The sequence below is a fragment of the Pogona vitticeps genome, chromosome 1 (assembly GCF_051106095.1).
Source record: "Pogona vitticeps strain Pit_001003342236 chromosome 1, PviZW2.1, whole genome shotgun sequence".
Taxonomy (NCBI): domain Eukaryota; kingdom Metazoa; phylum Chordata; class Lepidosauria; order Squamata; family Agamidae; genus Pogona; species Pogona vitticeps.
The window spans coordinates 227,222,271-227,236,564 of record NC_135783.1 but is presented as its reverse complement, the minus strand read 5'-3'; the positions used below and the strand labels follow the sequence as shown (position 1 = coordinate 227,236,564).

At 36.9% G+C, this 14,294-nt stretch overlaps 1 protein-coding gene across 2 annotated transcripts in view; it reads right to left on the bottom strand.

Annotated features, from left to right (window-relative positions):
- Positions 1-4,027: 4,027 nt before the first annotated feature.
- The window catches only part of ACTR3 (actin related protein 3), a 61,424-nt gene continuing 51,157 nt past the window's right edge, over positions 4,028-14,294 (bottom strand). For both annotated transcript variants that reach the window (XM_020779617.3, XM_078377193.1), the window contains exons 7-12: positions 12,083-12,226; positions 11,329-11,502; positions 10,097-10,189; positions 8,226-8,351; positions 5,889-5,972; positions 4,028-4,961 (exon numbers count right to left, since the gene is read on the bottom strand). In XM_020779617.3, coding sequence (XP_020635276.1) covers positions 4,866-4,961; positions 5,889-5,972; positions 8,226-8,351; positions 10,097-10,189; positions 11,329-11,502; positions 12,083-12,226 — 717 coding nt within the window. In that variant the 3' untranslated portion in view covers positions 4,028-4,865. The remainder of the gene's footprint in view (positions 4,962-5,888; positions 5,973-8,225; positions 8,352-10,096; positions 10,190-11,328; positions 11,503-12,082; positions 12,227-14,294) is intronic.

Below are 14,294 nucleotides of genomic sequence, written 5' to 3'. Positions count from 1 at the left end.
GTTAAAACAACAACAGAGATTTCAACAGTAACACAGCTGAACCATACTTCCCTTCAAACAGGACATGTAAAGAAACACAACAAAGTTAAACACAAAACTGAAATCAAGTTGGCAAGCATTCTAGAATTATACACTCCATAGATTTACACTGTTTAAAATTTAAACTATTATCCAGAAAGATAATAAAAACAGAAAATGTAATTGAGAGCCAAGAGGTCGATGCATAGATCAGGCTGCAGAACAGGTTATTGTAGAATGGCCTCCCACAAATTCATGTTTAAGTTTCACTTGAAAAAACCAGCTAAAAAGCTCTTTTGCTTTCAATGCAGAGACTTGCACTCTAGTAAACCTGGATGAAAGAAACAAAAAAGTACTGGCTGCGTGCTATGGAATCAAATCTTTCCTCTCTGAAACCAGAACAAGAGATGCCAAATTAAGTAAGGATCCAGGCTTTGATAACCAGATCATCCCTAAACATTAAATCACTACATTGTTTGTCCAATTAGGCATGATATGATGGGAAATAATGTAAAAATAGAAGTTGCAAACCAAGACAGGTTTATCAGTGTTTCAGAACTTGGAATTTTGTTTCAATTGCTTTCCATATATATCATTAGAAATGGAAGATGTGTTCATTTCTATTTGAAAACCATTAAAACATCAGCCAAAAATGGTGACACAAGATAAGATACTAGTGCTATTGACATGCCACGTACGACTTACCAGATTTGAGAAAATGGATATTGTGGAAGTTAATCATGAACAATCCTTGCTTACAAGCAGGCAACTTCATTAAGGTTGCCATGATCATTCCTGTCACAGATCAGAATGTGGAAAAAATTGTTTTGTTACTAAATAAAAATAGGAGAGATTCTCTGGCTCTGGTTGAGATTCAAAATCACAGCAAAATACATATCTGTTTAGACAATGTATCTGTTAATAATATGTCTCTGAAGGCATAATGTATGAAGTATGAATGTTAACATTTTAGAAATCACTGAAATAATCCAACTTACTGATCTGTAGACAGCAGAAAGGACTTGGAGAGAAAAGGGTGACAGATCACCATACCTGAACCAAAACATTTTCTAATAAAACAGTATTTTTATTTAAAAAAACAAGAGTTCCAAGTATTTTTCTTTCAGAAATTAAAAATTCAGAATACTGGAGAACATTAAAAGTCTTTCTGAATTCTGCCTCAATATTTTACTCTCCTACTAATTATTACATACTTTTAGTTTCACAGCATAATAGCAGTTTAAGAAGATAACGCTTATAGATTTCATTCTCTCTTCCAAAATAATTTTACTGCTGAACCAAATCAACAATCACAGACAAGGCCAATTTTGAAATATACAATTTAGTGGAAAATTTCCATGTCAGAATTTTGGACATCTATTTGAAGAAAATATTTTGCCAAAGATCAGCTGTACTTGTTTATCAACACAGAAAAAAAAGGCAACATTACTTCTAGAGAGACACCCAATGTCAACTTTGTAGGAGTGCAGTCAATTATCTGGATAACACACATCCTAATTTGGAAAGCACTGTATCTATGCATTAAGTTTCTTTTAAGGAATTTGTAATGCCTATTCCAAAATCATGTGAAGTTATAAAACAGCCATGGCATTAATTGTTCCAGGATGCTTTATAAACCCATTGTACAGGTCATTCCAATGGCACAGCACTACAGCAGGGGCTGAAGACTGTATATGAATACACCAGGTATCTCAAGTTGCATGCCAATATTACAAAGAAAATAAAATGCAATGGATCAAAAGATCAGTAGTGTTCCATATCAGGACAAATCAAGATGTAGGGGATTTGTACATGTAAATGATCCACTCCGATGTTGACAAAGTGATGTGCAGCTATGATTAAAATGTTCTCTTAGCAACAGATATTGTGGAAAGCAAAAAACAACTTTTATTAGAAGCTAAATGTTATATCCTGATGGTTAAAACATTTTGCATTATATAAGTTGTCTAACACTTAGCTGCTGTATCTTGTTGTTTAGTCGTTTAGTTGTGTCCAACTCTTCATGACCCCTTTGACCAGAGCATGCCAGGCCCTCCTGTTTTCCACTGCCTCCCGGAGTAGGGTCAAAAGCTGCTGTATCTACCACCTTATTATTTGCAGCATCACCTTTCATCAGTATCATGAAAAGCTAATTCAACTTGTCATCTTTTATTACTGTTATGCAGGACACAGTATTTTCAGATCCTTCTTCACAGTGAACTTTATTTTAAACACCAGAAATCCACACAACTTCCTTAGTAGACTTGGAAATACAATCATGTTGTTAAGTCCACAGGAATCGCATTCTACAAGATATGCTACTGAAGTATTTCACTGCAACTGTGTTCACTTAAAAATTAATAATCAACTCCTTTTAATTAAGTACACTCAGTTAAAAGTATTCCTCCAAAATACCCAGACTAAGTAGTAATCCAGGCCTGATTTGTGTGTTGTATTTTCAAAGCAAGGAGAAGACAGTGAGGACATAAGTTCTAAACTTACTCCCTGCTATCTCAGTCCTAACAAGCTGACACTGACAATTTGTAAAAACACAAAAACTGCCTTATGTGCATGGTTCAAAAGTTCCTTGACATCAGCAATACTCACAAGGCAAGAATCCCCCATCAGATGGCACTTTATAACTGTAATCACAAATCCTTCTACATGCTTTGAAAACAAAATGCCTGAGTTGAGTTCATTTTAGTACAGATTATTTGGAACACATTAAAATCTTAGTCTTAATGTTTGTACAATGGGTTCGTGCAGGCAAAGTGATTTAAATAATCATGAAAACACTGTCAATGATTGTAGTCCATTTTTCTAATTATTATTTTTTGTACAAGCAAGCAAAGCAAATATCAGAACACAAGAATAATGGGTTGCTGTACCTAATACTATATGTTTTAATTTCTTTACAGCTAAGATGATACCCAAAGCCCTGCAGAAATGTCTCTTGGAGCAAATTTCACTTTCTTTCTTTGTATCAGATCACTGCACAACTCAAAACCACAGATGCACATGAAATATAGGCTAGTTCAAAAAGCTGAGGCTATAGCACAATATGAGATTTTATTTCTGATCAAACTTTCATGGGCATAGACCATAATGATTTTGAATCTTTCAAATAACACATAACAGGCCAGGAATCCTGTCTTCATGAACCACAGTGACCTGCATGTTCCTGTACGCTGCCCCTTTGTTCCAGCTTTCCTTTCAAACAACTGGCTAAACTAACAGAGAAGCTTCTTGCAATGCTCTGACCAGAAATTATGGTTAGATATACCCAAACAAGCTAGCATTCATAAGCAATCAGGAAAGCCTGGTTTCAAGCTGGTTTATCTTCTTAGCTTTTTCCCCCCTGCAGTTAACCATAATCTCTGCTTTAGATATCACAGCTCTCTGTTCACAACATACTGTATATTAAGGTGGAATTCCTGAATTGGCATGATATACAAAGATAGTCAGTACAAAATTAAATTTTTTAAAACTTGTCCAATTTCAATAAAAAGAAGTCAAACGTTTTAATATGTCTTTCCACCCTGGCTCTGCAATGCTGAGAGAGTGAATTTTAGACCCAGGGTGGTCTTCTCTTAAGGGGCAAGATGGCAGTTGTGTGCCACTTCATATGTACCACAATAAGCCAGTGTGAACTTTTTCATTTTAAATATTTACGAATTCAGCCTAGCATACCAGCACTTACCAGGTATGTAATGAACACAGCTCCTGCATGCTTCACTCTCCAAACCAGAAGGAGGAGAAACAAGACCCAAAGAGTGTGCACAGCTTTCTTAGAAAAAATAATCATGATGAAAAAGCCCTAAAAACTGTGCTGCTAAAACCTGAATATGAATTGGTAACTACAATCAGACATATTGGCACCACTCTTGTGCCACTGCATGTGTACCCTCCCCTTGTCTTTCCAGAATGAAGGAATGATGTATTGCCATTGCAGATCATACAGACTTCAACAAATGATTAATCAAAGAGACTGAAAAGCCCCACACAGACATGAAAAAAGAATTTTTGTGCCTTTATTGGAATGGCGGAATACACCCATTTTGATAATTGGAATATTTCTTTGTAATCAGAAATGACACTACAGAACTGCAATACTGGTCCAACAGTTGTGTCTTTACTCCCCTCCCCCCAAGCAAGAAACAGAATGAAAATGCACCGAGTAATCAGAAAGCACTAGCAGGCATCAGTTAATCCAAGATACTAGCTCCTTAGTTCCAAAAGCACTTGCCAAGTTGCACTGTGTGCGGAACCCAAATTTAAGATTCATCATAATTTGAGGTTACTAGAGAATCAAATGATTAAGCTTAAGGTGGGCATTCTTTTTTAAAATTTACTGCAGATTGGTCACTGGAAATTTCTTGTCAAATATTACATTTTTTCCTTCACTGATATTTTTTTTCTCAATGTATAAAAAAGTATGAAATATAAACAAGCTCTCGCATTGTACACATTAAGAGTACAATTGAAGAATTATAGAGCTGACTATCTACACGCCATCAAATCCCATCAAATCATGGATATTCCATTAATATACAAAATATCAGGGCACAGAAAGAACAAAAACCCACTTCTTTTGTTTTGTTTATGCACAGACTCAAATATTCAATTGAAAGAAAGAAAAAACCACTTTGAATCATTTTGGCTTCCAACTACATCTGCATGTTGACACACTTATTAAAATATTCCTGTTTAATTGTGTTTGGTCTTTTTGTTTTGTTTTCTTACTTTCAAGTCATGTTTTGTTATCTTAATACCAGCCATCCAGACAAACAAGTATTGAGAAAGACCATCTCCCTGTCTCGCCAGACCTGACCCATGGAAGGTCAGATTTAAGACATAACTCCAAAAACTGGATTGTGACGACAGATGCTAGGACCAATTTCTTCATAATCTTTTTTGGTGTGGCATACTTGGTAGAACTCAGGCTGAAAAAGAGAATTAAAAGGGAAAACTCAAGCTATCGCATTGCAGTTTTTGCTGTTATTCTGGTGAGCCTGTAACTTACTAGAAAAGCAGACATACTTGGTTCAAAAAACCCCAAATCTCAGTTTTGTGCTTCTGCCATTTTCTATTTAACAGAAGACACAGCCACCCATATAAAGATAAATGTTTTGAATATCTGAAAAAACAGATAAAGCAATAATTAAAGAAAAAGGCTCTCTTCTTGTGTGTTTAAGACTCCTAAATTATGGTCAGAAGTGACACAAAGTTTAGACAAGTCTAAAAGTTCCATGCAGTATCCAAAAAATAAAATAAAGTGATTTTTAATTGTACAATAGATGCTATCTAGTTAAGTTTTCTTGAGAACAGAAGTTCTCCCAAACCACCTACATACCTTCTCAAAATTTACCCCACTAGACTGGGGACTCTCCAGAGCAACTGTGGGAGGTTGGGGTTGGGAGAAGACAGGAAGGGAACATTCTGTTGCATGAATTTTTATTTATATTTATTTTATTTATATCCTGCCTATCTAGTCGATTAAGACCACTCTAGGCAGCTTACTGTGAAGTCACACACTGCATTTCATCCTGTAATGTCCTAGCCTCTGAATTCCATAAAGGCTAGATGTAATCCTATGCTCATTTGCTGAAAGTGAATCCACCAAAAAAATTTTTAAAAGGGGCTTAGATCACTGGTTCTTAACCTTGGGTTACTCAGGAGTTTTGGACTGCAACTCCCAGAAGCCTTCACCACCAACTGTGCTGGCTGGGGTTTCTGGGAGTTGCAGTTCAAAAACATCCGAGTAGCAAAGGTTAAGAACCACTGGCTTAGATGACATATTTAAAGTCCTTAAGGTTAACAGCAGTGGGGAAAAAATAATTTCAGATTTCCTCTCTTTCTAATGAACTTACTGTGGAAGCCAACATTGATCCTCCAAACCAGACAGCATATCTTTGCATATGATGTGTAATAACTTGTACATCAATAGGTTTGGGCTACAACAGAAAGAAAGAAAAATTCATGTAAATATAAAAAACTGAGGTAGCAAACACATCTTGACTATCTGTACATCAATATTTATTGGTCCAAAGAATAAAATGACATGAATTAATACAGTAAGCGTCTAAAAGACAATATATGCCACAATTTGTCCAAAAAAATGAATACAACGTGTTTCTCAGTTTTAATCATTTCTAACTTACAAAGAAAAGAAATGTTTTTTTCTGAGTATTTCAAAAGTGTTTTGTCTAAGTTTTTTGTTCAGAGAAGGCCCTGGTGTTCAATCCCTTTATGGGGAATGTCTCCTTTTAGAAGGATCAGATAAGAAGTAATGAGGATGGCCCTCCCTGAGGCCTTGGAAAGTTGCACTCCACCAAAATGGATAGTATTTGACTAGATATTATGAAACAGTCTGGCTTACTGAGAGGCTGTGCCCCATCTTCTCCTCTACAAACAGTTCTCTATGCTACGGGTGTCTGAACTTTTCTCTTCTCCAGAAATGCCACATTGTTCAGTACATTTCCATGGCAATAGAGTTAGAAATCATCCAGCAATTACTTGTTCCCTAAATTACTCAGCCCACCTTTCTAAATCCTAACAAATCTCATCACATTCGCATATTTCTCAAAGCAGTCACTCTCTTACACCTCTAGATATTTTTGATCTACTGTATGACTCAGAGCAGAGCAAAGCACACAGCAAAGTTGGAACAGAAGACAGCTGCCAATGGAAAGCACTTCTTGACATGCAGATAACAGAATCTATGGCATTGAAATTATGTCTTAAAGAAGAAAAGTGCTTTCCTTTTATCAAGAGGATATTATTTAACAAAAAGTGGTTTGCTAAGCAAACTGCCAAAAGGTACTTTGTTATCTATTTACTGTGGCAAACTAGAAACTGATCTATACTCTTGGTTGTATTAATTCTGGCTTAAAGGTTGCTGCTGCCACAATCTGCCCATCACAGTGCACCTGCCAGGTCCAATGCGTTGCTTTGAGGAGCCTTTGCTCAAAATAAGGCACGAGTTGGCCACCCTTGCTGTCATGCAGTGGCAAATGCCACAGCAGAAAAAGTGGGCAGTGTAGCTGTCCAGAATGGCCAGAAAACCCAATAACTTGCTCCGTGACAAGAATATCTCAAAACAAGGCATCAGATGAATGAGTCCTGTTATGTACCCTCTCATTATATACAGCATGGAAAATGAGAAAGTCTTCCCTCTGAGTGCAGGAAAGGTAATTTCTACTGTAGGAAAGGTAATTCTGAAGGCTGCCTATATCTGTTGCCACGGAGCAGATCGGGCAAATTCCATGGCAATCTCGCTCACAATGCTTAACTTTGAAGTATCTCCTCAGAGTAAAGTATGAATGATTGACAGCACCAAAAAATAATAATAGTTTTTTAAAAAAGGTATAATCAAGCCCAATGAAACAGTGGGAAAATGGCAGATTCTCTTGCTTCAGAGCAACTCAGCATCTCTCTCTGTGTGTGTTCCTTAGTCGAAATAAGAAAGTCAGTAGGATCAGGGCGCCGATAAATGAAAAATTAAGAGCAATTTCATTTTGAACTACTCAGTTAAGTAAGACAATTCTTCACTTAGTCCTAAGCCAGCATCACAATAGGTAAAAAGAGACTCTGTCCAAAAAAAAAAAAAAAACACCTACAGAGAAGCTTCTCACTTCATACTGGTAAATGATTCTAGGAAGCAAAATAATGACTAAGTCAATTAAAAATGAAACTGAATGAACCAAATGAAAAAGAAATTGAGGGAGGACGAGGAAGACAGGATGCTGTGAAACAGATGGAAGGTTATCAGGGTCCATGTTTCAAATGCATTAATTTCTTATTTTTCACATGCATCTTTTCCTCACATTTCTGGCAAAAGCTGCTTCTTCATCAACCCTGCGGATAATATTTCAAGACGCCAGACAGGAAAAAAATAAGAAACTTGAACTAGGATGGCTCCCAAAAGCTGGTGAATGCTTTCCAAGAATGGCAAAACACAATGCATCAGACTTCATCGACAACTTCTATTCCAAATAGGTAAATTAATGCATATAACCCACAATAATGTAATGAAGAGTGATGGGCACAAACTGCCAGTGTGGCAGTTTGTGTCAGTTCCTTTTTTCAGCCAACCATGTGTTCAGCGGTTCCTAGCCCCACCTCCTGTGGTGGGCACCCAATCAGAGGCAGCGCCCAGAGGAGGCGGGGCAGGGAAGCTCTAGTAATGAATGATCTAACAAACAAACCTTGAGTCTGCCACCACTCAGTTCCTCACTGAGTTTCAGTCTGGCATCAACAGTCCTTTTCAAGTCTCTTTGTAAACGACGACCAAAGTCCCTGAACATTGTTGAGCCGCCAGAGAGGACAATATTCTGAAATAAAATTGGGCAAAGTTAAATTGCTTATACTGTACAGCACTGAAGGTTAAATGATTTTTTTTTTCAGAAGAAAAATGAGCAAATACAGAGCAATGACAGAAAGAGTTGCAAGAGAAAAACAAGCTCAGCTCAGTGTATCTGGTTCAACAGTCCAGCAATTTACAAACCAAAATACTCAGACTTGCTGAGAATTTTATAGCCCTGTAACAGGTATGATGTAAAGCAGCTTCCAGAACAGCTTTCTTTCCACTTCAGCTTTCTTGAAAATCATCAATCATAACTATATTTAGATCTTCAAAATATGCTTCCACTAAAGCACGGAACTATTTAACAGGATTGTTCTCAGACAAACCAAGCACTCAGGGCATATTCTATTGAAAGGCAATTTTGCATGGTTCTGTTTTCACTAATTTTCTGAATATCAGGCAGGAAGAATCCTGACATATCTCAATTGGAAGCTTATTCTATTAATAATGTTTATGACAAACTTTAAAAAAAAATATTTTTATTTTATTTTTTCTACTTTATGATCTGTTGCAACAAGAGTGATTTATTACAATATATTCCATTCATTTAATCTTATCTTATATTCTCTAACATAGTATTGATCTAATCTATTCTACTTAAACTGATGTAGATTTCATCCAAGTATAAAGAGGTTCCCATTTATTATTATCCAGCCTGTCATTTAATGTATCTGTCAAAATATCCATTTCTGCTAGTTCCAAAATCTTCTCAATAAATTCCTTCTTTGTTGGGATCTCTGTCATCTTCCACTTACTGGCATATACAATTTTAGCTGTATGACAGAGCAATCTTAAACCAGGCTTAGCAGGAAGGAATTAGGATAGGGCGGAAGTGCTATTTGGGTAGAGCAGAGGAGTTCCATAGCCACAAATTATGCCAGATTCAGTTTGGTGTAATATGTTTGGGTGTAGTATTTTTCCCTCCCCCCCCCCACAATAAACACCAATAAAAAAGAAGAGAAAATTTGAGAGGGTGATGGAAAAGGTTGCTATATCCCACCCTGTGGATGGTGGATGATCTAACCTCTCTCTTGGGATTGCAATCTGACAGGACTCTAAAAGCAGTGGACAGTGGATGATGTATTCTCTCTCTTTGGACTGCCGACATGGCCAATGGCCAGGAGCATTGGGTATTATATGGCAACATCATTTGGAAGGCACCAGTTTGATAAAACCTATACAAAATTAATCATTCTGCACAACCAGCTTGCATTTGATCAGACTTAAATCTTATTTTCAAGAAGTAACACAGCAAAAACACGATCTTTTCAAATTTTACTTTCACTTATATGTAAAGAAAGTGTACTAGGCACTATGAGTCGGTGTATATATAAATAGAATGAATAATTGAATAAATAAACATTTTTCATTCCATAAGGCACGTAATATCTGAGGATTTAGTTTTTAAATTTTGGGGGGATGATCATATCTCAATTGTAAAGTTCATGTTCTGAACAGGGAAAAGTCTCGGGTCCATTAACTGTCATCCCCAAACAGGACTTGAAGAACTCTTGCCTGAAGCACCTAGAGTGCCACTGCTCTTCAGTGAAGCCAATACGGAACTAGACAACCAACTGTATGGCATTCATTTTGAGGGCTTTCAATGAAGGACATATAGCTCTGTTTTAACAGAGATATCCTTAGGAAAAGACAAGCCTACCTTGCGCCGTTTGTTGACAGAAGTTTACACACAACTTATCCAGTTTTACCAACCTTATATAATGGACGTCTAACATCAATGGGACAGTTCTGAATAACTTCGTCTACTACTTCTGAGATAGGCTGTGTGAAGTCTGGATTAGCAAACTAAAAAGAAAAGCAGACATTAGTATGGAACTGAGGTTCAAGAATCTGATCACAAGACTATGAAAAACACATAAATTGCTTTGATCTCTGGTACTAGTAGGATCAGTCCTATCTTTGACTGATTAAGGGCAAGGACAAGTTACTCTGACATTCTCAAGTACAAAAAATTAACAGATAAAATGTGTGACAAATGCTATGTGTATATTTTAATTTACAAAAAATGTGAAAATACGTTTAAATTGAAAATCAGTATTTATTCTTAATAATTATATTTTAATGCTTGGTACTGGGTATCACTAAGGGAACAGCCAGGGTCCTTATCCAACCCTAGGGCTACAGGTTGAACAATTGGATTTATATAAAGGACAGTGTGTTTGAATAATAACATAATAACTTTTCAGTAATAACATAGCTATGTCTGCTACACTGACTCCTAGGGGGAGAGAAAGTACATTTTGGGATATATGGCAGGGTCTGAAAGGACAGGAGAAATTTGATACATTAACAGAACTCTATTTCAACGTAATCCACTAAAAAGAGGAGTTAAGGAGAATCCAGATCATCTAAATTGCTTTCTTCTTTCCACTTTGCCTGCTGTTTGTCCCTGTTACATTGTACTGAACAGTTCAGAGTCCACCCACACATTTCAGATGCCAAGTACTGAATCAAGCAGTATAATTCAGTGTGAAAAACCGGCTATCAGCTGGAAATATTTATTTCTGTTCTCTGTTCACACAAAAAATTGCTGATACCCAATTGAAATGTGAGCAGAAAAGACTTCCTATAAAGCATGCTGTGGGTTTTAAATGGTAACAGCCAGACATCCCTCTGTTCTGCTTTTGAACATTAGTAGGACGAAAGGAAAATGCCTTAGCAAACCACATTCTGAAAACTGGCTTCAAGTGAATGCTACAGTTCTTATGACTTACAAAAACGCTGACACTTGATTTCAACTTCAAAGGGACTAAGTTTACAACCAAATTCATAAGACAATCTGGCCTACATTATGAAGCTAAGGTTATACTTCTAAATCTCACTTGCTGAAAAATAAACCTTATTTGTCACAGCAGCACTTATTTCTGAGAAAACACACCAGGAATATTGCTTCTAGCATGTTCTTGCAATCTGTACCAACTTACCTCAGGATGAAAGAAGATCTCTGGTCCCAAGAACCTCTCATAGCCCACATCAATAGTAAACTCTTTCTTTGAAATTGCATTTATTCCAGTATATTGTTTGATCCACTTTGTACCATCTGCATCATACTTGTTAAATTCTTTTACTAAATCAGGACAAACGTAACTAAAGCGTTCCTAAAATGCAGAGGGATAAAAGCTTCTTTGAACACAAAGATACAATACATGAATTAAATGTCTTAATACTGTTGAGCTAGTACTACTTAAGTTTATGCAATTAGCACATGATGCTGCTAATCCAGATACATTTTTATGCACCACAAGACAAAAAAATTTAAAGTCCTGACAGCCTGAAATGTTTTAGGATTATCTTTTTTTCCAGGAGACGTAAAAAAAACATAAGTTCAAATGTACCATTGCCATAGTAACATTGCACAATCATATACTTCAGAATTTAAAATCTGTCAGTAATAATAGATTTGCTCAAGGGAAAAATCCACTAAGAATGTCAAGAAAAGTAATTACAGCTTTTTATTATGTAGAACAAGTACAAACCTTTTTAGATCTATACTATTTTTCCTTTCATGAGAAGAGAAATTAGAAGATTGTTAGTTGATAGTACAAAGTTAGCATCTTAGTTTCCTTTAAAAAAAATAAAAATACATTTACTACAATTTATTTCCTGCCTTCCCATAACATATTCCCAATACACATTTTCAAAAAATAAATTGCTGCGATACCAATTTTAAAACAATACCTTCACTGCTTTAGCAGTTTCCAGTGATTGTTCAGGAGGTATTCCTACTTCTCGTTCTCTTAGTAACTGTTGAATAAAGTAAGTAATGTCTCGTCCCGCAATTGGGATATGTTTGATACAGCTGCCAATCACATAACCTTCAGCCTGAAAGTACAAGAAATGCCTTATATGAACTTCAAGAGTAAACTTCAATGTTCACACAGTAGAAAACTGCTTGTAAAACTGGTGCAAAAGTTCTCAGAGAGACAGTCAAACACTTTTTTGCATAAGCGAACGAACTACCTGGCAGCAAACCGGGCTTCATTAAATCCGAAATAGGTTTCATAACAACTTCAACACCAACATTATCTGAAACGGTTCTCTTCACTATTTGGGGGCCCAGAACTGAATCACCAACAACTCTAAACATATCTCCATTATCCCCTTTTAATGGTGAAGGATATATTTTCAGGGATGTTGCCATATATCTTGTTTGCCTAAAGCATGAAGTGTTGCACAGATATGGTTTATTGCAGTGGTCCCCAACCTTGCGTCCCCAGATGTCCTTAGACTAAAAATCCAATAAGCCTTCACCGCTAGCGTGCAGGCCAGGATTTCTGGAAGCTGTAGTCCAAGAACATCTGGGGACCCAAGGTTGGGAACTACTAGTTTATAGGAACACCTTGCTGTGGACATTGTGCATTCTCGTCCCTTGTTCTCTCCTGGACATTAAGATTAAATCTTCGCTCCTCTTGGCAATTCTTTTCACCAGGGTTTGTCTAACTGAAAGGACTGTCCTTGGAGCCATTGTTCTTGAGCCAAACAATGCCTCTCTCCCCCTTCCCTCTCCTGCCAGTAAAATGGCTTATGAGGGGGTTGACAATTAAGGTGTTTCTCTGGCAGCTCTTTTGGAACTATGTGAATATCCCAAGTTCATGGGTATTTATAGAGAAGACTCATGGACTTGGGGATATTCCCACAGTTCCAAGTCTTATTGGATTTTTATTTACAAACTCCAATTCTCTCAGGATCTTGGGGTCTTCTGAGAGTTCAATATCTAAATGGTATACCTCCTCCCTGGGATCTTCTACCGCATATTCCCAAACTTCCTCTTCATCCTTCCCTCTTCCCTCCAAGGAAAGGACCTATTTTCTTTCTGTCTCTGATTCTGATACTCTCCCCCGCTATCATTTCCAAACCCACTTTTGTACTTTCCATTGCCCAGAAATCTTTCCCCTGGCTTTCTTCTTGTTTGTGTTTTCCTTCTTTCCCAGGTTTTTTTCCCCTCTCGTCCTGCCTCCTTCTATGCTTCACCCAACACTCCCTCCTGTTTGACTCCATGGTATCTCTGATCTTCTGGTTTCCTGGGAAATCACACTCTATTATGGTCTCTCTCCCATCTACTGGGAGACAATGTGGAACTCTAGCAGCCCTGGGGAGATAGACGATGCCCATCAAAATGAGCCTCTGTGCCCTATCCCCTTCTCCACAAGGTCTTAAACTCCTGCCTTTCAGGTAATTCATTCTTTAACTTACTGTTGTAAGGGTGAATTTTCAAACTAAAACTAAAATAATCACAGCCAAAGTACTGCTAGAATCCCTGATTACATGAATAGAGATTCTAAAATAAATCTTTTTAATATATATTTTAGAATCTCTGTATTCATGTAATCAGGGATTCTAGCAGTACTTTGGCTGTGATTATTTTAGTTTTATCTCTCCCTCCTCCTCCCCCTCCCCCCTCTCTCTCTCTCCCTCTCCCCCCCCCCTCTCTCTCTCTCACACACACACACACAACCTAATACTGTAGCCAAACGAAAGAGATTTCTATAACAGATATAGCCATAAAAGATACCAATACAAAATGTTTCAAATAGTTTTACTATTATCCTGAAACCCTGTGTATCCTGAAGCCTTATTATTTCAGTACTGAAAGCTAGGCCAGATAATATCTAGTACTAAGCAATTTTTATTAAATTTCCAAAACACCAATATTTAATATACTGAATAGGTTTAGAAATAGATACACTATCTTTAATAGCCAGTGAGACAGAAGAAAGAACAGCTAACATATTGTAGAGGTACAGTGGTTTATGACAATCTACTATCAAGCTGTGTATTAGATATTTCTATGAAAAGCCATATATCTAGATATTTGTATGAAAAGTTGGATATTTCTATAAAAAGTCGGACACGACTTAATAACTAAACAACAGTACGAAAAGCCAACACA